Source organism: Chionomys nivalis, chromosome 6 (genome assembly GCF_950005125.1).
Source record: "Chionomys nivalis chromosome 6, mChiNiv1.1, whole genome shotgun sequence".
Taxonomy (NCBI): domain Eukaryota; kingdom Metazoa; phylum Chordata; class Mammalia; order Rodentia; family Cricetidae; genus Chionomys; species Chionomys nivalis.
The window spans coordinates 10,972,469-10,994,700 of NC_080091.1; the positions used below are offsets into that span (position 1 = coordinate 10,972,469).

Consider the following 22,232-nt stretch of genomic DNA (forward strand, 5'->3'; position numbering starts at 1 on the left):
GGAACAAGGAGGTGTGACCACCCGCAGGAGTGACCACCCGCAGGAGTGACCACCCGCAGCAGTGACGCGTTAAACAAATGCAGTCACACAGTGGTGACAGTGGCCACTCTAATGCCCTGGTGGCATCCAAGGCCCCACTGCACAGGTGCATAGGCAATCCCACCTGGTCACTCAATAAACATCTGCTGTCAACTGCAGCAGGGCAGGGTAGGGCGGGGGCCACTCTTCTCCACACCCCTGCCACTGCTCACCTTCTGTGGGGCTGAGGGGTTCTGTCCAGTCATAGTTGCCAGCTTTTAGGTCCACAGTGACCTTGTACAGGTGGCAGAAGCCAGTCTTACACTCGTTGGCACGGAGGAAGGAGAAATCCTGCTGGCCCTCGGCCTGCGGGAACGGGTGGAAGATGTCATGGACCTGCAGGGACAGAAGTGGGGTCAGAGGATTTTGCAACCGGTTAGACCCCGAGTCCAGCCCATGCCCCACTAGAGACCAGGGCGCGGGAACAGTGGGCCCCCTCGCTTCTGCTTACATTGATCCAGACGTTGGTGACTTCTTCATAAATGACGAAGGGCTGCACATTCTTGGGGATGGCTCTGGCAGCTGCCTTCCGCTGGGCCTCGGTCTCCGGGGACGGGATGAAGAGGGCTGGCGGTAGGAGGGCAAGCTGGAGTCGCTGCTGGGGACGGTCCAGGAACATGGCCCAGGCGCTGGAAGGATGAGAGAGGAGGCAGCAGGAGGGCTCAGTGGCTGGCAGGGGACAGCAGGGGACAGGGTCACGTGGGGCCGTTCCCTGGCTAGCCTGGCATACAATCTCCGGACAGATTAGGTGAGATTCAACGTGTGACGAAGGCGGACAATAATATTCTCAAACCAGACAAGTGGCTTCTTTTTAAGCTAGGGTCTTGCGTGGCTAAGGATGACCTTGAACTCTTGCTCCTCCTGCCTCTGTGCAGGTGTGTGGCACCATTCCAGCATTAACTAAATGGCCAATATTCTACTCTGGAGCTGGCTACAACCTGGGGCCTTGTGCACGTCAGACAACTCTGCAACCCAGGTCTTTGAAATGGTTTTGCCTGGCATAGCCATGCACCTGCCATCCCAGCAGTGAGGAGGTAGAGGCAGAAGGATTAGGAGTTCAGGTTTATCCTGGGCTACACAGTTCTAGGTCAGCCTGGGCTACACAGTAAGAGGAAAGGAAGATGAGGAGGAAGGAAGTGGCAAGCAAGTCTGTATGTCTGCATTCTGTCCCAACCATGGATCTCAGGGCATTCCTGTGTCCTATCTGGTGTTACCTCTACTCTGGGCCACCTGGGATTGTCCCACCCTTGGGATTTTGGTCAGACTGATCTGATGCCCAGAATCCCCTGCTAGTTGAGGCTGAGAGAGACCCCAAGGGAAAAGGCATGGGTGCAGGGCACCAAGTCGCCCCCAGGGACCTGCCCATCCCCAGGACACTCACTATCTGCCATCCCGTGTCCAGCCAGCCCGGGCGATGTACTCCACCTTGGGGAAGAGAGAACTGAACGGCTGCACCAGCTCCTTCTCGCAGCTCGACACGATCTGGGGAGACAGGGGCACGTCATGAACAATGCCATAGCCCCCTGACCTCCATGGTCCTCATGGCTTGACAGTCAGCACCCACACGGTGTCCGACAGGCTAACTCCAGCTTCAGGAGCTCTGGTGCTCTCTCTGGCCTCCATACAGACAAACACTCACACACTAAAAAAATAAAGCCAGGCATGGTGTTTCACGCCTTTAGGCCTAGCACTCAGGAGGCAGAAGCAGGCAGATCTCTGTGAGTTCAAGGCCAGCCTGGTCTACAGAGCAAGTTCCAGGACAGTTAGGAGTTCAAAGAGAGACTTTATCTCAAAAAAATAAAAATAAATCTTAAGAAAGGAAGGCAGGCAGGTAGCCAAGCAGGCAGGCGCACAGTCCTCTGAGGTATGTAGGTGAAGAGGAAGTCACACTGGGTGACCCTAATCCAGCATGTTATATCATACAAGGGAGAGAGGCGGGGACAGACCCAGCCCAGACCTCAGAACTCCCTCTGACCTACTTACGCCCCACTCTGGGACCCTCAGCCTATACGGCTGCTGAGAGAGCACCCCAGCCACCAAAGCCACAGACTTCGGTCTCTCTGCAGTGGGATGAGAAGGGGATGACAGGCGACTGACAGGAAGACGGAATGACAACAGCACACTGTGCTCCCTGCCGTGTCCAGATGGCTCTGGAACCGCCTACACTGCCCTGGGTCATCCCTGGGTCTTGGGCCAGCTGAGCAAGGGGGCAGGAGGATGAGTGGAGAAATGGAGGCAGGTGGCAACCCTGGTGGGGTCAGCAGGACATGCCTGCTCAGCAGCTGCAGGCCTCGCCGGGCTCCGGAGCCTGTTTGTGGCTGAGCCCTGACTGCACTTGTAGGCCTGAGTTCGGTTCCCAGGCCCCAAGGGCAGCTCATATCCACCTATAACTCCAGCTCGAGGATCCGACACCCATTTCTGGCCTACATGGGCACTGCACTCGACGTGTTAGAAAGAGAAAACAGAAACAAAAGGCTGGTGGGTGTGACTGACACCAGGTACTGCTAGAAGCGTTCTGAACAGACTGCACAGGAAGGGACTTGGTGTGAGGGTCTAATGTGCAGAAAGGACGTACAACAGCAAAGACAGCAGTCTAGCTTACATTTCCCCTGGATGGTATGAGAGTTTTTGCGAAAGCTTGCTGGGGGCCAGCAGGATAGCTCAGCAAAAGGACTTGGTCATTTTGTGACCAAGCTGATGACCCGAGGTAAACCGGTGGAAGCCCACGGTGGAGGGAGAGAGCAGACCCTCGGAGCTGTCCTCTCCTGCTCGCACACACAGCCAACATAAGGACCAAATCCCTACAGCAGGCTCCCACCTGCCTGCTTTCCCCTGTGAGCAAGTGCCACACAGCCTCAAGTGCTGCCTGGGGAACTGTCAATGTCACACACCCTTGGTGACCTGAGGGATTTGGACTTCAGGAGAGCCAGCAGCAGCTCTCATTGGACAGAGAATGACCAATGACCGGAGAGATGGGCCTGCCAGCCTCTATGCCAGTGACCATGTCACACACTCCGGGTTGCCAGGCCTTACTCAGCACCTCTAAGTGAGCAATGTCAAGGAGGAAGGGACAGAGAAGGACCCAGAACATGGCCATGCTCAGCGTGAGACCTGAGACCAGGCACCCCGGCAATCCACCCCACAGTGTTCTGGGCCGTGGTCACCACAGCATTCAGGTGAGGCCACTTGGCTGACCACACATCTCAGAGAGCAGGCTGACTGTCCACATGCCCCCAGCACCCCCTGGAACTCCCCAGAACATGCCCAGCCCTTACCTTGCCCTGCTCATCTGTCTGGATCTCAGCCAGCTTCAGGGCGATCTTTGGATTCTTGCTGCCTGGAAGGGGAAGGTCAGTTGTCAGGCTGCCAGTGGCCACCCTGGCCAGGGACTGTGTGACCACACCTGTGGGGTGGTGGCACAGCCCCTCCCATGACACAAAGTCTCCAGGGCAGGGATAACCTGACCCAGGGCCTGGACCACATTCTGTCCCCTGGGAGCTGGAGTGGGAACACAACACGGGCTGGTCACCCACACTTCTGAGATGTGGAATGTGGCTGGGACTGTTTTCTTAGGGTGCTGGGGACAGATCTTGGGATTCTTCTGGAAGATTGTTCAGGCCTCAGTACAGGGTAACATGAACACCTGACAAATGCCTCCATCTTGCCTGAGACTCAGTTTCCACACACCTGACCAGCATGGATAAATGTGGATCATCCCACAGATGTCCCAGGAGGGCTCACTGTGTGTCTGCAATGGTAGTCTATTTTATTTATTTGACTTTTGAGATAGGGTCTTCATGAAGTCCAGGCTAGCCCAGAATCTTCTACAAAGCTGAGGCTGGCCTTGAGCTTCTGATCCCTCTGCCTCCAATGGCAGTAACAGGTGTGCCCCCAACACACACACACACACACACACACACACACACACACGGTGGTGCTGGGGATGGAGCCTGTGGCTCTGTCTTCACTGAGCCTCAGTCCACGTGACTCCCACAGAGGGACAGGCAGCAGGCCGGAGGTTAAATCAGGCTGGCCAGGGCTGCTGCTGGCTTAAGGTTTCTTTTTCTTTTTTCTTTTTTTTTTAAAGATTTATTTATTTATTATGTATACAGTATTCTGTCTGTAGGCCAGAGCCAGATCTCATTACAGATGGTTGTGAACCACCATGTGGTTGCTGGGAATTGAACTCAGGACCTTTGGAAGAGCAGGAAGCACTCTTAACCTCTGAGCCATCTCTCCAGCCCCCCACTTAAGGCTTCTAACACCTTGAGATAGCAAAGAAACAGGAGCTCATCCAGGAGAGCCCGTCTCTGGCGCTCCCTCCACTTATTTTTCTTGTCAGGTGTTCACTATGTAGCCCAGGCTGGCCTGAACTTGTTTCCAGTCTCAGAGGTCACTACGCATTACCATTGTCCAGGAGGCTCGGTCTGCTCGTCTGTGGCCGTCCTGGCGTAGAGAGGCCTGAGATGTGACACTGGGCAGTTGGAAGATGCTGCCACGCACACTTTCTGTGACCATGAGACCCGACAAAGCCAGGCAGCGGGTACCCCAGAGGATGGAACGCTGGCACTCACCAGTCCTGGGGTAGCGGTAGGAATCAGTCTTCCTCTCCTCCAGGGCAGGGGAGGGCACATGGATGACCTCCACCTCAGACTCGTCCACCTCTTCATACAGGATACGCAGCGTCTTGAGGCCTTCGGAGCCTGGGCGGGGCCAAGGAGCAGGGACTCAGGGCACCCCCCACCCCCCCCACCACACGGGGCTCTGAGCCTTAGCAGGACGACAGGAGCCAGCAGGAGGTGGCACAGAGCTGCCTGCTCGGGCTATAGCGTCAAGCAGGGCCCTGAGATCATGGCTCAAGCTCTACTCTAAGGCCTCGCCTGCGAAAGGGGTGGGGACCCGGGCCGGTATGACAGCCGTGCTATAAACACCCGTGACAACGGTGGACGAGGGGAGTGAGTGCGTCAGAGCCTTAGGAAAAGCCAGACTTGTCATCTGCACCTGGAGCCACACAGCCCAATGTGGGGCCACACATTTCTGTTGTCTATGCCACTCAGGAAGGGCGCTTTTGTCATGTAACCTAAACACATACTCACAGGCCCTGGAAGAGCAAAACACCACAGTGAAGGACTGGGGGAGTGGTCAGGGTGGAGCCCTGCCCAGAATCTCCAGTGAGAGGGCTGGGGGCGTGGTCAGGGTGGAGTCCCGCCTAGAACCCCCGAGTGAGGGGCTGGGGGCGTGGCCCCGATAGCTAAGGGTCCCCCATGGTTTATAGAAATGACCCGTCCAGGTGAGGCAAGGCCTTTGTCATCTCCCTGTCCTGTGCAGACTCTGGCATAATATTTAACGGGTCCCTAGGTGTGGGTCCTGGGATCACATGGGCTGATTCAGTGGAGGCATATGGTACTGAGATGTGGGTTGCCTACCTTCCCAAGAGGCTGTGGGGCACCACCAGCATGCAGTGAAGCGGTCAAACTCCTCCTGGATGACGAAGGTGGCCACACCTGCGGACTTGGGATCGTCCAGGACATTGGCTGAGCCTGTGAGAGGGCACACTGTGAGTGACACAGATTCCTGACAACCACTGTGAGGCTGGCTGTTAAGGGCTGGCTGAGGACCCACCGTCACCCAGGCCCACGCCTCACCCTGGTGGCAGAAGGTGAGCCGCCGTTCCTCTCCAGTCTCGATGTTGGCCACCCACAGGTCATTGTTGTTGATGAAGGAGAAGAAGGCAGGGTCTGCGGGACAGATCTTGGGATCCATGCGCGGCCCGGAGCACTGGGTCTTGATCTCCAGTGGCTTCATAGGGGACACCTGGGGACAGGGAGGTTGGGTCAGCGCGCTGGTACCACGTTCCCATCCCCGGATACAGGCTGTGCCTCACCATGAAGCCATTCTTGCCACCGTCCCTGCAGTGGAACAGGCTATTGCTGGCCTGGAAGAGGAAGAGGCCGCTCTCACTGTGGAAGTCATAGGAGGTGATGCCGAAGACTCCCAGGCGCTTGCGTTCCCGCAGCAGCTCTTCTTCTCGAGAGTAGACGCCGTGGTGGGGCGTGGCCTATGGACACAGAGCATCCCATGCTGGCTGGAAACTCCCTCTGAGTGCCCCTGGTCCCATGGTGACATCTGGCCCCAGCCCTTGCTCACGCCCTCAATTCTGGCGGTCCCTGTGGGGACCTCCCCCACCTCATCACAGCCCTCCCTACCGAAAACATTCCCTATAAATCCCATAGCTCTACCTACAGAACACACCCAAGGTTTCTGGACAGACATGGAGGGACACAGAGTGAGTCGGTCTGTTTGAGCCAGGGTCTCCTGTGACCTGGCCTAGCCTGGGATGGGATGGGCTACTTGGTAGACTATAACCCCAAAAGGTGGGCACCACTACGCCTGGTTTATACAGTGACAGGAGAGAACCTGGGGCTTCCTGTGTGCTGGCTGAGTGCTCTATGCACTGAGCCTCAGAACTGGGTGGGGGTGCAGCTCAGAGCTGGGATATGGACGAGGCAAGTGTGGAAGCCTGGGTTCCATTCCCAGCACTGTGCTGTGCAGAAGGCTACCTGGGAACTAAGAGGAGTGATATTAATCATCAGCCAGGCCCGTGAGTCAGTCCTCATTTGAAGGTGCAGACAGGAGGGAGAAACGGTCTGATAAGCGCTCCAGTCAGAACTCTGTTCCCGGAAACCGGGTGTGGCACGGGCGGCTCACCTGGAAGTGATCCAGCATCTGCTTCCAGGACAGCAGCAGGAGGGCCTCCTTCCGCACCTTCTTGGGGATCTCAGAGTAAAGGAGGGAGTTCTCGCGGCTGCCATACGGCATTCCTGGGGAAGGATCACGGAAACCTCAAGAGCGGGAGCCCCACCTGAGAGCGTATTGGGTCATGGGTCCCTCTGTTTGTAGAAAGAGCCCCTGCGTCCATCACTATGTGCCTGTGAAAGCCACAGGTCTCCCCTCTCCCTATGCCTTGGACGTACAGAGATCCACCCACACATCCCAAGTGGCAGGATGAGCCCCATGTCTGGCCTCTGTCTTTTTTGAGACATGGGCTCCCTTGTAACTAACTTGACTGGTCAGCGCGTCCTGATCTCCTCCCATGTCCCACCCTGTGGCACCAGCCCTAGGGTGATGTGCGGCCAACACACGTGGCTCAGCTCTCCTGCGGTCATGTGTGGCTCTAGGGCAGTGGTTCTCAGCCTTCCTGATGCTGCGACCCTCTAATGCAGTTCCTCGTGCTGTAGTGACCCCGATCATCAAATTATTTCATTGCTACTTCATAACTGCAATTTTGCTGTTATGAATCATAATGGGAGGGGAGGCAGTTTCAAGACAGGGTTTCTCTGTGTAAGAGTCCTAGCTGTCCTGGAACTAGCTCTTGTAGACCAGGCTGTCCTCAAACTCACAGAGATCCGCCTGCCTCTGCCTCCTGAATGCTGGGACTAAAGGTGTGTACCACCACCGCCTGGCAATAATATAAATATTTGGTATGCAGGGGGCTGGAGAGATGGCTCAGAGGGTAAGAGCACTGACTGCTCTTCCAGAGGTCCCGAGTTCAATTCCCAGCAACCACATGGTGGCTCACAACCATCTGTAATGAGACCTGGTGCCTTCCTTGCCAGCAGTACATTGGATGCTTAATAAATAAATAAATCTTAAAAAAAAAATATTTGGTATGCAGGATCTCTAATATGTGACCCCTGTGTGGGTCACTACCCACAAGTTAAGAACCACTGCCCTAGAAGGTTCCTCTGTTGGAGAGATGCTGGCAAAGACTAAGGCTTAAACCAGTCACAGAGGACAGTAAGGCTAAGCCTTAGGGAGAGGTGGGAGGAGTGTGTCCGCCTACTGCCGCCATGGCTCCACCCACTCCGGCCATGGCTCCACCCACTCCAGCCATGGCTCCACCCACTCCGGCCTAGGTCACAGCTCCAACTGCACCTTCCTCAGGCCCTGCCCTGGCATCAGCTCTCAGGACAACTGAATGTGGGCCCTGACTGAAAGACATGACTTATCGCTGAAGGGAAACGCGCAACGACATCTCTCTGTTTCCCCAGTGCATCCCAAGTATTGAAAGACTATGACAGCCAACCTAGACTAATACACCCAGAAAAATATCTGCCATAGTTGAAGGAGGAAAAAAACTCCATGATCAAAGAGTCTAAAAAAATATATTCGATAAATGAAACCTAAAATATAGGAATCATTATTTCAGGCTGAAAACGGGTGAAGATTAGCAGACATAGCACAGAATACAAAATAAAATATCACTGAGAACACAGACAAAAACCACCCCAAATTAGCAACAATTTGGCTCCAAATAACACACTTCTTTCGGTAATAATTTCAAATACCACTGGCAAACGACACTTGGTGACAGAGCTGGTAATTTATAGGGACCGGAGGTTTAAAGTCAGGGGCTGTGGTCAGGGTTTCTGCAGCTGTGATAATACACGATGGCTGGAGGACCGTGGAGAGCAGGAGGGGTATTTTATCCCAGGCACCGCTGCGGCTGGGTGCCAGGCTGTGAGCGCATGCCAGCCCCTCCACCTCCACAGTCTGGTGATCTCTTAAATTTTAAAATAGGAAGAGAGACAAGAAGCAAAGATCTACCATCTCTGGTGGTGTCAGATACGACTGGTACTACAAGGGGAATTTGAGGGAAGGACTCGAGAGGCTTGGAGAGATCCCATTCCACACAGGCAGGTCAGGGAAAGTGTCGCAGAGGAAGACAGATTTAAGAAGAAGCAGTTGGTAATCGGAGAGAAAGTGCCAGCTATCTAAAAAGTGCAAAGGCCGTGTGGTTCCGGCGTATGTGGATGAAAGAGGTGAGGAGGGAGCTCCCTGTGTTGAGGATGCTAACTAGGGGCCGGATTCCCCAGCTGTGCAGTCACAGAGATTTGTGTGGAGGAGAAACTGTTGGGATCTGGTTGGAAACAGAGAAGTTCATTAGATGTCTCTATGAGCTAGGTAGGCTATAGAGAGAACTGGAGGAGAAGGAGTTGGCAGCCATCGTGGCCATCAATCCCTACCTCATTAGAGCCTCGCAGCCTCAGCAGGTTCAATGGCTAAAGACAGTGACCACTTCCTGCAAGCTTGGGTAAGCTCTAACGTGTGTCAGACAGCTCTCCTGGGCCTGTGGGGTTCTTCAAGGCTAGAGCTTCAAGTGGCTCTTACATAGGTGCTCTGCTCACATCTACTGGCTTGAAGTGACCACAGACCCTCTGTGGACACATGAAGTCACATGGGCGTGCTCTCGCCAAAGGAGCTCTGGGACAGGACAGTCAGAGTCTGGCAACCCCTGAAAGCAGTTGAATGGGTTCAGTTAGAGTAATGGCATTGAGGGAGAACTTAGGACAATGGTTCCTCCAGGAAGCTAGACATACTGGCCTCCACTGACCACTGTGACATGGGGTTAGCTGAGACCCCCAGCAAAATGGTCAGGAAGATGCAATGTGTGACTGTGAACCCTGGCTGGATCAACCAGAGCCCAAGTGGTGTGTGTGTGTGCGTCTGTGCATGTGTGTGTGTGTGTGTGTGCGCGTGTGCGTGTGGACTTCCACTCTGGGTGAGAGTGTTCTGTAGCCCAGGCTGGGCTTTGACTTGCTAGGTAGCCAAGGATAACCCTGAATTCTTCTTGTTCTTCCAGCCTCCACTTCCCCAGTGCTGGGATGACAAGAGACTAGTATGCCCTCCACAGATGGGGAGGCTGAGGTCACAATGCAGGGCAACCCCATGGGATTGCCCAGGGTAATAGTACCGTCAGCATCAGGTACGAGGTCAGCGGAGAGTGACCAGTTCCAGCGTGCTTCAACTTCCCCGCTCTGGTCAAGAAGGCTGGGGACCAGGGCTGGTGCTCCTGAGTCCCGAGCAGTCCAGCAGCATGCAGGGTGCTTGGTAGCCCCAGAACACGGTGCCTCTTACGGTGATTTGTGGGACATGTGACCTCTGCTTTGTTCCACTTCTGCAGCTGCCAGACTGTCTGATTTTCTGAGACAGGGTCACTGTTCTGGAACTTGCTGTGTGGCTCAGACTGGCCTTGAACTCAGAGATGCACCTGCCTCTCCTGAGTGCTGGGACTAAAGGTGTGCACTATTGGGAATATGACACAGGGCCAGTGAGAGGCTTGGTGGGTACCGGGACTTGCCACCAAGACTGGCGACCTGTTTGAGCCCTGGTACCCACACGGTGTCTCTGACCTCTCACACACCAACAATGACGAAGTGTAGGGAGGGGACGTCTGAGGTGTGAGCTGTGCCTCAGTCCTGCCTGGGGCAGCTGCTCCCCAGAAGTAGTCTGCTATGCTCGAGGCTTCCCAATAGGAAGTCCAAGGCGAGTCTGTGCCAAGGACATTAAAGCCGCCACCTTCCACAGCTGATTAACAAGCAATTACACCAACATCCCGAGCCAGTACATTCCTGGACAGGCCTCCGGTGCTGGCACCACAGCCCACGACACCTAGCGTTGACAGCAAGGGTGGGGCTGACTGGGGACACCCTGGCTTTGCCACGGCAGCCTCACCTATTGGCTCTGCCTTCACACACACACACACACACACACACACACACACCCTGCCCAGCCCCAGGCATGGCAGGTACCCCGGGCACACACCCTCACTGACTCTAGCGTAGCCTTGACCAGCCTGGCAGGGACCAAGCTGAACCCAAGACAGAAGCCGAGAGTCCAGGTCTCTCTAGGCCCTGAGGCCTCACTGCCACACAGAGGAGCTGTTGGAAATGGAATGGGCTGATAGCCAGGGCCAGTGCATCCCCTCAGGGCTCAGCCCATCCCTCACAGAGGTCAGAGGTCATGTCCCACATAGTAAACATGGGCCTATGAGGACACAGAGGTGCTTGGGACTGGCTGGGTCAGGCCACACTCTCCGAGCAACAGGGGAGCATCAGCTAGGGTCTCCGCGTGCACCTACCTAATCGTGGCTGACACATGGCAGAAAGACATGGTATAAAGGACTCAGAGGAACCAGGAGGTGACCTGAGCCCAGCGCTATTGGGTAGCAGCTGATGAGATAGGGCTGGCTGGAGAGAAGACACTATGCTCACAGAGTTCTGGGCTCCTCTGCATGTGTCCAGGCTCTGCCTTCACTACGCACTCATCTGTGGCCCTCCAGCCCCATGAAGACCCCCGGCACCCTGAGCTGAACCCTGAGGACACTGCACCCCAGTCCAGACACACAAAAAGAGGCCACGCGTGAATGACCACCACCTGGGTCAATCCCATTCCTTTCCCCAGAAACCCAGAGAGCCCCCGCCCCCAGGCCAGACAAGATGACTGAGAAGGCTAGCTAAGCGAATCAGATTCCTTCTCCAGACACTCTACAAGCTCTAGCCCCTGCCCACCCAGCCCACCCGGCCAAGCCAACAAGGCACATAGTCCTCCTGGAGAGGCCGAGGGGTCAGAGTGAAGGGTTCATGGAACCCAGGCTGAGCCAATTAGATTTCTTCTCCCAGGACCCTGGAGCCAGAGGGTCAATTTCTGCTGCTGGTAGGAAGACAGGAGACCTGAGGTGCCAGCATGGGCCCTGTTACAGGTGGACTGGAGCCAATGTCATGGGCTCCTGAGGCTCTGGGGTACAAGCACCTCATCCTGGGGCTGGTGGCTTTGAATCCTGGCTCTTTGGGCCATCCCCAGGCTCCTGGTACCAGGTGCACTTTGTGGCTGAGACCTCAGAGGGTTCTGTCCTTTCTCATGGTCCTGGAAAGCCGAGAGGTCCGGAGAGAGAGCTGTGCTCTGGGCTTGGACCCCAGCCACCGCCTTTACTGAGCCAGGGCTCTGCAGCTGCGGCTGCGGTAAGACTCTCCAGCTACTGCATCCTCAGAAGACCGAGGGAAGGGAAACCTCAGACAGAGAAGTCAGTCATGTGATCATGGAGGCAGAGGTGGGAGAGACGCGGCCACAAGCTGATGGATGCCGTACATTTCACAAGCTGGAAGAGACAGGAAGATCCTGCCTGGAGCTCCAGCAGGAAAGTAGTCTGGCTGCCATCTTCCAATCAGAAGCTGCAGGCTGGGGGCTAACTCTCCAAAGACAGACTACGCAACAAGTGGGAGGAGCCACCACTGAAGGGGGCGGGACCTCAGGGGAGGAAGCCCTGCCTGCTGTACTCCCTGCCCAGCCATGCTGGGGACACTCTGCAGTGTCCCTGGTGCGGCTCTCCCCCATGGGAACGTGCTGTGTGCACAGCTGCTGTGGGTCACTCGGCAGTCTGGCAGCCTCAGCCGGCTTGTCTCCCCTCACTGCATTGACAGTGGTGATTTGCGAGAGTCGGTGGGACTCCCTCCTGGGACGGCTCTGAAGGGGAAGTATGGAGACAGTGGGAGGAGCACAGCCACCCCGGGTCCATCTTGGCTCCTGTCATCAATGTACGGTCAGCAATGGGCAGGTGACAATGTCCAGTCATTCGTGCATTCAAATGCTGAGACCCAGACATATACAGGCACAGTCTCAGGGACCAAGGCAACCATGACAGCAGCGACAGGACTGGCCTGGAGGATGACCAGAGTCACCTATCCTAAAAAGTGTTTCTCAACGAGAGGTGATACCAACCCCCAGGAATCCTGGGCAATGTCTGAGGCTGTGGCACCGGGGAGGCCACCACAGAGTGGGCATGCGCAAAGCCCAGGACGCCCACTAGTGGCCCAGCTGGCACGAGTCAACAGCCCAAAGGCACGCAAAGGCACGCAAAGGCACGCAAAGGCACGCTGTTTGTGAGCCAAAGTCCAGCTGATTTCCAGAGGGCTCTCTTCTAGCTCTATAGGCCTTTTAGGTCTACCTAGTAGGGCAGTGTCTGTTTCTCACGGACACTTCCTGTCTGTGAGCTGGGACTGGGTGTAGGCACTTCCTGTCTATGAGCTGGGTGCAGAACTGTCTACAGAAGCTATGGAAAGCCTGAGGGGTCAAACCCCAGGCGCTGCTGGCCCAGTGGGAGCACAGCTTGCCAACAGCTGGGCCGGGAGTAGGTGCCTCTGGGTCCTGTGGCAGGATGGTGAGCCAAGCTCCACGGCTGGCCCATGGCACACTACACAGAGATGGTGCCAATGTCTGAGCCTCAGAATCTGTCCTGACACAGCACCATACGGTGAGCTCCTACTGGACGAAACAGTATGTGACCTTCCTACGGGGATCTGAGTTCCATCCTGTTTACCCAGAAAGCCCTGCCCAGCCAGCACCTGGGAAGTGGCCCAGCTAGGAGCAGTTTCTAGACTCAGAGCCACCTGGCCAGCCTGCATGGCTGACCCAGGAAGTGGACTAACATTGCCTGACTCAGGCTAGTCGCTTCTGAAACCTCTTAGCACCCCAGGCCTGACGACAAAGGGCAGAGCGGACAGTCAGCTTACCCAGGTAGTAGAGGCGGTGGGAGTGGGGGCCAGACTCATCAGGCTTCTGCACGAACTGGAAGTCATGGGGGGCCTTGCTGATAATGAGGCCCGATGACTTGCGGCTGCCGTGGATGATGCTGCGCAGCCCGTCCCAGGAGTGCTTCTGCACACAGAAGCGCGCTGCCGTGTCGTCCATGTCGCCTGCCGCCACCTGCTCAGCTGGGGAGACCCCGCCGGACATCCTCGGGGACTCCTGTGACGGCAGCGAGAAGCTGTGGAGGACACGTGAGTGAGATTGGGTGTCTTCCTGACAAGCTGCCCTCACGATGGATGTTTCCAGATCAAGTTATTGCAACTTTTTCAAGCAATCCTCAGGAAAACCAAGGTTCTGATGAGTTAAGCGGGACTCCACCTAGATCCACACCACTCATTCAACTGAAACTCTTCCTGGTCTTCCATGCCTTAATTGGGCGTGGCTCAGGGTGGAGCTCCGCCTAGAATCCCCCTTTGAAGGGCTGGGAGGGTGGTCAGTGCTAGATGCTTGACTAAAACAGGAACTCAGGACTCTAAGCACACAACAAAAATCCAGCATTTTCTGGTGTTCAAGGGCCCATATCTTCCAGGTTCTTGAACATCCCCACTTCATAACCTGCCTAGAGAAACCATTCTGGGCGACTCTTTCGCATCTGTCCCAGGGTACCTGTCATCCTTTCTGGTATGCATTTCTTTTTCTTTTTTAGGTTGACTAAGCTCTTATTTTGTTTTGTTTTTTGAGACAGGGTTTCTCTGTCACAGTCACAGCTGTCCTGGAACTCACTCTGTAGCCCAGGCTGACAGCTAACTCCCAGAGATCCGCCTGCCTCTGCCCCTGAGTGCTGGGATTAAAGGCTGACTAAGTATAAAACAAGTCCTTAGGAAGTTTCTTGTGCCGCCATCCTGAGATGGTCGCAACAGTTTTCCCTTCCCACGGGCTGTCCTTTCCCTCAGGCATCTTCCGCGATGGTTACTTGGTGAGTGTCTGTCCCACTTGTACCTCTCCTTGGCTGTGGGACTTGGACATCAGTGACAAGAACAAAGACTTGGGGCTTCCAGATGTCACTGTGCACAGGGGACACCCGCAGGGGCCTTCACACTGACATCATCCCGGTGAGTATCCCCCAGGCCACCCCGCTGTCCCTCTTGTCCATTCTGGGACTGGCCACCTCCCAGCAGCTCCCTGCTCCTCACAGCCACTGGGCTCAGCTCTGTCAGAGCCAACCTGGACCAACCCGGCAAATATTTGCTTTAAAGAAATCTAAACACCCAGCCAGCTACAGTGACCCAGTTCTGGGCATGCCAGAGTGGCTGAGGGGAGCTCCAGGGGCTGAGATCCCTCTGTGGGCTCCAGAAGCTCCTGCGATGGAGCCTCCCAGCACCAGCAGGAAGTGGGAATTGAAGGTGCCACCACACAAGGGTCAGAACTGTGGGGTGGGAGGGTAGAGGGGCCCATGTGCAACTGGGGTGGACCTTCACAGCTGTCTCCTAGCTCTTCATCAATGGAAGACCACAGTGGCTGGGTGGGCCTAGGAAGGCTGCACAGGGAGATCCTGTCTCCAACAAACAAAGACACCCACAGAGCCTGGTGCGGTGGCGGTGGCACACATCTGTGACTCCAGTGCCCAGGACGCCAAGGCAGGAAGATGGCAAGTTCATCCAGGTCACAGGGTGACAATATCTCAAAACCAAAACCAGAAGAAAGCATGCAAGATGGTTTAGAGAGGATCTGCGACCTGACTTCTACCCCAGAACCACAGCAGAAAACGTGAAACACCAAACCAGTGAAAAGGCCCCCACGAGGACAGGAGTGAGGCCCCAGGCTGCTTTGAAAAGTTCAGGAAGAAAGCAAAGACATCACTGTGAGAGTCAAGCCTGTCAACATCATTTCACTCTTATGGGAACCCATTGTACAGGTGGGGAAACTGAGGCCAGAGGGTAGAGACAGGAGACAGGGGCTCCCTAGCCCAGGCTCCTCTGCCACACTGTGGGAAGTCTTGGGGTGGAGCAGATCCTCCCAAGCAGCAGGCTCAGTGTTCTTGGCAGGGAGACACAAGGAACCGCGTGCTCTCCCTCTCCCGAAGGTACTGCCGTGGCAGCTGCTCATGAGACGCTCTCACAGTGCAGACCAGCGACCACAGATGTCCTCGAGGCCCTAGGTCAAGCATCCCAGAGAAAACCAGGGATTCCCAGAGCTGCAGTTCATCCCCAGGGTAGTGGGAGCCAAGGGCAGCAACAAGCGAGAGGCTGCCGGCAGCAAGCCAGAAACCTGAGCCAGGGGAATGCCATTGACTGCTTCAAGTACCTCTAGACTGGGCCAGCCCAGTTCAAGCCTTGTTCAAGCAGGAAACGCAAATCTGTGGATTCCCAGAAGGGGACCCTTCAGGCCCTCTTAGAGACCAGTCACACCCGTACAGAAGAGGACCTAGGAGGGCCTCTTGCCTTGAGTCACTGCAGAGGGCCCAGGCTGCAAAGATCTGCCCGCGGAGATGCGACACGAAATGAGACACCAGGAGCTCTGGATGCGCTCTAGAACCTCTCAGCGCGCACTCAAGCTGGGCTGAGGCCTGGGGCTGACAGTGTCGCTGGCCTTCTCTGCTGTCCAGACGCAAAATGGAGACCCAGAGAGGGGCTGGGGAGTAAACATGGGATGGCGAGGCCTCCACCTGCATCAGCCTGCCCACAGTTCCTGCTCAACAGTTTACACAGCTGGGGATGAAATCGATGCCAAGCCACTTAACCCAGACACCTACGCTTTCTTCCTGCCCATTGGCATGTCGCCTTCACAGCCTGTAAAGCCACCAGAGACAAGGTCTAAAGCTTGGGGCCATGGTCGAGGCTGAGGTTCTGATGGCTTACTTCTCAGGGCTAGGAAGCAGCGCCCTATGCGCCTCACTTTCTGCCTTAGACCTCAGAGAGAGCCTGGGGGAGGGAAGAAAGCACAGAAGAAACCAAAGCTGGCGGTACTGGGGAGTTAGGTGGGGAGACAGCAACACAGAAGGGGGCGACTCACAGATGCTCCACCGTGGAAGACGAGAGGAGGAAGTCCAAAGATACAGGACCTGTGTCCCACCCGAGCTGTCCCAACTGACGCCCAGCGCTTTGGCATCCAAGGTCTCACAGGGTCGATCTTGAGCCTGGGCTTATATCAGTAACCAGCCACGGGGACCATAGGTGCAGGAACCACACATGTAAGGACCACCATGCCCAGACCTTGTACCTTGGGAGCCCCCACTCCAGACACCCACTCCTTGCTTCCTCCTGCCACCCAGGTCCCTGCTGCATACATCTGATGTGTGCTGTGACTCAGAGCCACTTCTGAGGCCACATTCATGATGGGGATGGGAAAACCGAGGCAGTGAAGCTAAATGGTTTGTGCCATGTCCCCCAGAAAGGAAGGCATGTTTTGGGGACCCCACAGTCAAGCACTCGATGAGTCAGGGTTCTCACACTTGATGGATCGGCCCCAGCAGACTTACGTCCAGGTCTGGGAACACCTATGACTGGCATGAATTAGGGTGGAAGATACTGTTAGCAAGAGAGGAGAGGAAGGAGGAAATGAAGGAAGAGCTGGAGGAGATGGAGATGAAGGAGGGAGGGGACGGAGAGAATGGAGGAGATGGAGGAGATGAAGGAAGCAGAGGAAGAATCAAGTCCCCGGTCACTGTGCAACACCTTAGAGTGAGAGGATGTACAACCCAGAATGACCCAGCCTAGGGTCCACCCCTACTGACACCTTGGGCACCAGCACAGAGGGAGCAGGTGCAGGGAGTTGCTGAACTGACTGTCAGGGCCCCACCTCTGCCCCACCCTGGCCTCCCCCACCTTCTCCTCCTTCCTCCTGATCCTGATGCAACTTGACCTTTGACACTGACCCACTGACAGGCAGTGGGGGACTATGGTGGGGGACTGCAAGGTCAGGAGTTCACCTCTGCCTTCAGAAGAGCACTGGGTATCGGGGACACCCCATGCCAAGTGTCTCACTGGGTCCCGAGCAACAGCAACCTATCTCTTTTGTGGGCTGGGTTTCTGCAGTTCAGAAGTCCGAGAACCCTCCCGCCTCTGGGGTACTTCAGCACCCAAGGTCACCATCACCTGCACTCTGTACCTTCACCCCAAACCGAGCCCAAATACACCTTTTCCTGTTTGTCTCCACATCTTCGGGGGGGGGGGGCTGAGCTCACAGAATGGGTGGGTTCTGTTATACCCACTCCCCTAAGACAGGAACCCCGAGCTTCCAGTCCAGGGAACTGTGGCTATGTGGGTACGGTCTCTCCTATTGGCTGTTTGTTCCGCATGACAGCTGCCTAGGAGAACTTACTTGGAGGGACATCATGGTCTGAAGGTGGGTGACTACCAACTGAGGACCCCAGATGTCTGGGGACACATGCCCAGGAGTGGATGGAGGGCTGAATGATGTTCAGCCCCTTGCAGGGCACAAATGCCTTACAGAGAACAACCCCTGCTAGTGTCCCCAAGGGACGGACAGTCGCCCTCTGGATCCCTGTCCCAGTCCCACCCAGCTGCCACCACTCCTCCCGGAAGACTCTGACAGTCTTCCTGATGCTTGATGCCACCTAGATACAGAATGAAGGTCTGGCCAGTATTCCCTGCCCAGTGCTGAAAAGCAGGGGTCCTATGTGAGAGGAAGAAGGGTTCAAACCCCAGCCTACCCACATCTGTGCCGTGTGACCCTAAAGAAGCCACAAACCTCCCTGGGTCTCAGTCTCCTACAATTATACACTGGAACTATAATACCTATACCTGGGGCTACGGTAAAGATTAATGAGAATGCACACCCGAGACATTTTCATAATGACAGCCATCAGACGGATGAGCCACTTAAAAAAAAAACACCCACCAGAGTGACTGAAGCCCAAGTGCTGGGTACTGTGTCAGATGAGCTGGGGAGGGGTGACCACACCTCTCCCAAACCCAGCCTACTCACTACCCTCCCTTTGTCCCCCTGGAGCCCTTGGAGGGCAACCGGAGAGAGGAATGCGGAGAAGAGTCAGATGTGTGGACCATTGCAGTGGCAGCCACGGCCTCAGGTCACTGACCCCAGAGCCAGACAAAGCCACATCCTTTCAATCCCTGCATTCCAGAGCAAGCAGACCTGAATGCCCCAGCCCACCCCAGAGCCTGCCTCTCTGCCCAATCCCAACATAACTGACCTTCTAAAGGGTCCCAGTAGCTTCCATGGCAGCTGCAGGCGCGGGGCACGAACCTTGACAGAACAAATGTGGCGTTAAGGTGGGCAGACGGGAAAAGCTGGCAAGGATGGAGGGATTGGTGAAGATGGGGGTTGGTGAGGATGAGGGGCTGGCAAGGATGGAGCAGTTGGTGAGGATTGGGGGGCCGGTGAGGATGGAGGGGCCAGTGAGGATGGAGGGGCCAGTGAAGTGCTTGGCTTCTCACTCACTTTCCATGCGGGAGGGAGTCTCCGCCTGTGCGGTCTAACCCTATCTACCTGGTTAGACTCTAACTGAGCCTCCCAGCCCCTCGGGGCTGCCAGCATGCCCTGGGTTGCACTTGGAAGAGACGTGTCTCTCAGTGCCTGGTCTCCCCAGGACCCAGCCGGGAACTGGCGACTGTGGTCCACACCTCCTGGGCACCAGTCCCAGCTCCTCGAAAGCAGGTTGGTGACTGCCCAGGGGGTTCCCAAGGGAGCCTGAGTGGGAGGCAGCAAGAGGCCACTGGGATGGAAGGCTGGACTATAGCGTGGATGGGGAGGGGATGGGGCGGGTCTAAAGCCTGGACCCTGAGGGTGGAGCTGAAGGTGCAGGGATTGAAACCCCGAAGCTGAGGACTGGGGGGTTCAAGCTAATCAGGGGGAGGAAGGGGTGAGACAGGGGATATAACTAGAGTCTGGGAGAGTATCAAGCTCGGCATGGGACAATGTGGAAACTGAGGCAGAAGATAAGGGCTGAGTAAGGGATCAGGCTTGGGGAGAATCAAGCTAGGGGCGGGGGTTATCAGGCTTGGAGGAGTCAGACTGGTAGGGTCATTTGAAGAGCTTCATGCTGGGGATATCAAGCTTTGGGGTATCAGGCTTGAAAAGAGAGTCAACCTGGAATATCAGGCCTTGAGGGAACAAGTTACGGGGATCAAGTTTTGGGGATCAGGTTGGAGGGATCAAGCTGAGAGGGGAATCAGGTTTGAAAGGGATCAGGCTTGCGGGGATCCGGCTTGGGGAGATCAAGATGCGAGAGGATGAAGCTTGAGGGGATCAGGCTGGGGAAGAGGGGAAGAGGCCGAGAGGGGGGTTGGCGAGACGAGGCTGGCGGAGGCTGGCGGAGGCTGCGCGGACGCCGGGCTGAGCCGCGCGCTGCGATGAAGCTGGCGGCGGCGTCTCAGCAGCGGTGCGGCAGCAGCTCCTGGGCGCGGCCCGGAACGGGCGAAGCGCGGCGATCGGGGCGGCGGGGACGACGAGGACAGGGCGCGCGGCGCCGAGGCTGGCGGACAGCGCCGGCCGGGGCGGGAGGCGGCGAGCCGGGGCCAGGCGCTGCTCACCGGGGCGCGGCGCGGAGGACGAGCTGGGCAGGGGGTCCCCGGGGCCGGCGGCGCCTCACGCGCGACACTCCATGCCCCGGACGAGGGCCCGGAAGTGGAGGGCGCGGGGGGACAGCGAAGGCGGCGGACACCGGGGACCCGCCGGCTGTGCCTTCTTTGACCCGGAAGTTGAGCTGTGGGAGCGGCGGCTTCTGATTGGAAGACGTCAGGGCGGAACCAACATCCGCGAGGCTGGAGGGGGGCCGTCCCAGGGCGGAACCCGGAGAGGAGCGGGCCGGACACCCCTGCACCGGTTCCTGTCGGCCAACCGGACCCTGCCGTGACCCCGAGGGAGAAAGGGAAACTGAGGCGGGCGTCGGCGGCAGTGGCTCTGCCTTCCACGCAGTTGGGCCTCTTTCGGTACCCGGCTAACGCGTCTGTTAAGATGTTTCTTTTCAACTTCACCGTTTTTTTGTTTCCTTGAACGTCAACTTTCAAAATTTCATTAAACAAAACAAACCTTACACAAAGCTAGCCAGGGTTGCTCACGTCAGCCCTCAGGGAGCTGAGGCAGGAGGACTGCCAGGAGTTCCAGACCAGACTGAGCTGCGAAGTGAGATCGTGTCTCAAAAACAAGACCCTTAAAATAAAAATCCCTAAAATACAGAAACGAGAAGGAGGACAAAAATATGGAGCCAGGATTGTGACTGTTGGAAACCAGGTTAATTTGCTTGGACGGGCAAGGTGGTTCAGGTGATGAAAGCGACTGCCCCTAAGCCTCACTACCTTTGTTCAGCTCCTGGTCCCCATGATGGGAAGAGAGAACAGACTCCTACCTCCACACCGGTGCTACCACACGAATACAAAATAATTAAAAATTCACACACACAAAAGGTAGCCAAAATAAGCCCTATTTAAAAGTAGTATACTAAAATTAATCGACTTGACTCCAAAATAACTCCAAAGGACATGCCAACACATATATCACCAAGGCTTTTGTAGTTTGGAGCAACACCGGGTAGCTTATCCCCTGGGCTCCAAACTGTGGAGTGTGAAACCGAGGGCCTCTCACTGGAGGCAAGAACTCTGCCGGAGCTGCATCCCCAGCTTTGAGCTTTACGCTTTTACTTCTCTTATCTCTTCGTTTTTGAGACAGGAGCTCACTACCCAGCCCCAGCCGAACCGGACCTCTTCACATATATTAGGCTGGCTTTGAAGTCTCAGAGATCCTCCTGCCTCTACGTAGACCCTCCCCCAACCCCCGTTTCACCTTTTGTCTGAGTCTGCGCCACCTAGTGCGGCAGAAGTGGGTGAAGGAGCCCCTGGAGTTACAGCACTGTGGGTGTTGGGAACTGAACTCCCTCCTTGCCGAGCCATCTCCCTCCAGTCCCTAAAGAGCTTTTGTATAAAGTCACATTGCCCAGAAAGCTGTTGTAACTGGATTCCTCGGGAAAGGCAGCCACTGTTTCGTGAGTCGGCATCCCCCATTGTTACTGTGTCCCTCCGTAATTCTTACTCAGCTTCCTGGATAGCTAACTAGTTGCCTGGACATCCTGAGGGTTACATTTTGAACAAGATGTTGCAACCCACTTCCCTTTCCAGGAACCCTCCCCAGAGACACCATTTGTTACACAATTGCAGGACATGGCTGGGACCTAGCTGCTCTCCCTCCTCTTCCCCAGCCGGAGCCATCTGCTCCTCTCTGCTCCTGTCCCAGGACTCAGTTGTCCCCTCCTCACTCACACACGCCTTAGAAGTCTCGTTTTCATTTTGGAGCAGGGTCTCCTGTATGTAGTAGTTAGCCCAGAGTTCATCTTGACAGTCTGCCTCCACCTCCCCAGTGCTGGGATGATAAGTGTGTACCACCATGCGTCCTTAATGTGGATCTGGGAAGAGAGGCCAGGGCCTGGTGCATGCTGGGTCAGCACTGACAGCAAGCTCCAGCTTCATTCTGAAAGTGTGATGAGGAATGGGGGGAGGGGGAGGGGTTCTCCTCGGTCAGGGGTCAGCTCCGGCACTCAGAGGTGGAGGCAGAAGGATCAGACCTTGGCACAACCATGCACTGCTGAAGACAGAATGGGCAGTCTGAGCCTCCACCTCTGGGACTTGAAGAGGGTAAAAAGTTGACCCGGGTCATTCTCTTGATCCCAGGCCCCAGTAGGGAGCAGGGGGGCTGCCTTACATGGGGCTCCCAGGGGGCGAGGCTCAGGGAGAGCTGGCTGCACTCCCAGCTTGCAGTAAGAATCCCCTAAATTCAGCACAGTGTCGGGGAACCGGGGTGGGGGGGGAGGGATGCTT

General features: G+C 56.1%; 1 protein-coding gene across 4 annotated transcripts in view; it reads right to left on the reverse strand.

The window, feature by feature from the left end:
• The window catches only part of Dpp9 (dipeptidyl peptidase 9), a 29,055-nt gene extending 8,948 nt beyond the window's left edge, over positions 1 to 20,107 (reverse strand). Inside the window, exons 1-12 of one of the 4 annotated variants that reach the window (XM_057771680.1) lie at positions 19,956 to 20,107; positions 18,617 to 18,669; positions 13,428 to 13,681; positions 6,787 to 6,899; positions 5,963 to 6,136; positions 5,724 to 5,892; positions 5,505 to 5,618; positions 4,653 to 4,781; positions 3,354 to 3,415; positions 1,460 to 1,560; positions 530 to 707; positions 252 to 414 (exon numbers count right to left, since the gene is read on the reverse strand). In XM_057771680.1, coding sequence (XP_057627663.1) covers positions 252 to 414; positions 530 to 707; positions 1,460 to 1,560; positions 3,354 to 3,415; positions 4,653 to 4,781; positions 5,505 to 5,618; positions 5,724 to 5,892; positions 5,963 to 6,136; positions 6,787 to 6,899; positions 13,428 to 13,650 — 1,426 coding nt within the window. In that variant the 5' untranslated portion in view covers positions 13,651 to 13,681; positions 18,617 to 18,669; positions 19,956 to 20,107. The other 3 variants (XM_057771679.1, XM_057771681.1, XM_057771682.1) reach the window with 3 other exon arrangements.
• Positions 20,108 to 22,232: the final 2,125 nt, after the last annotated feature.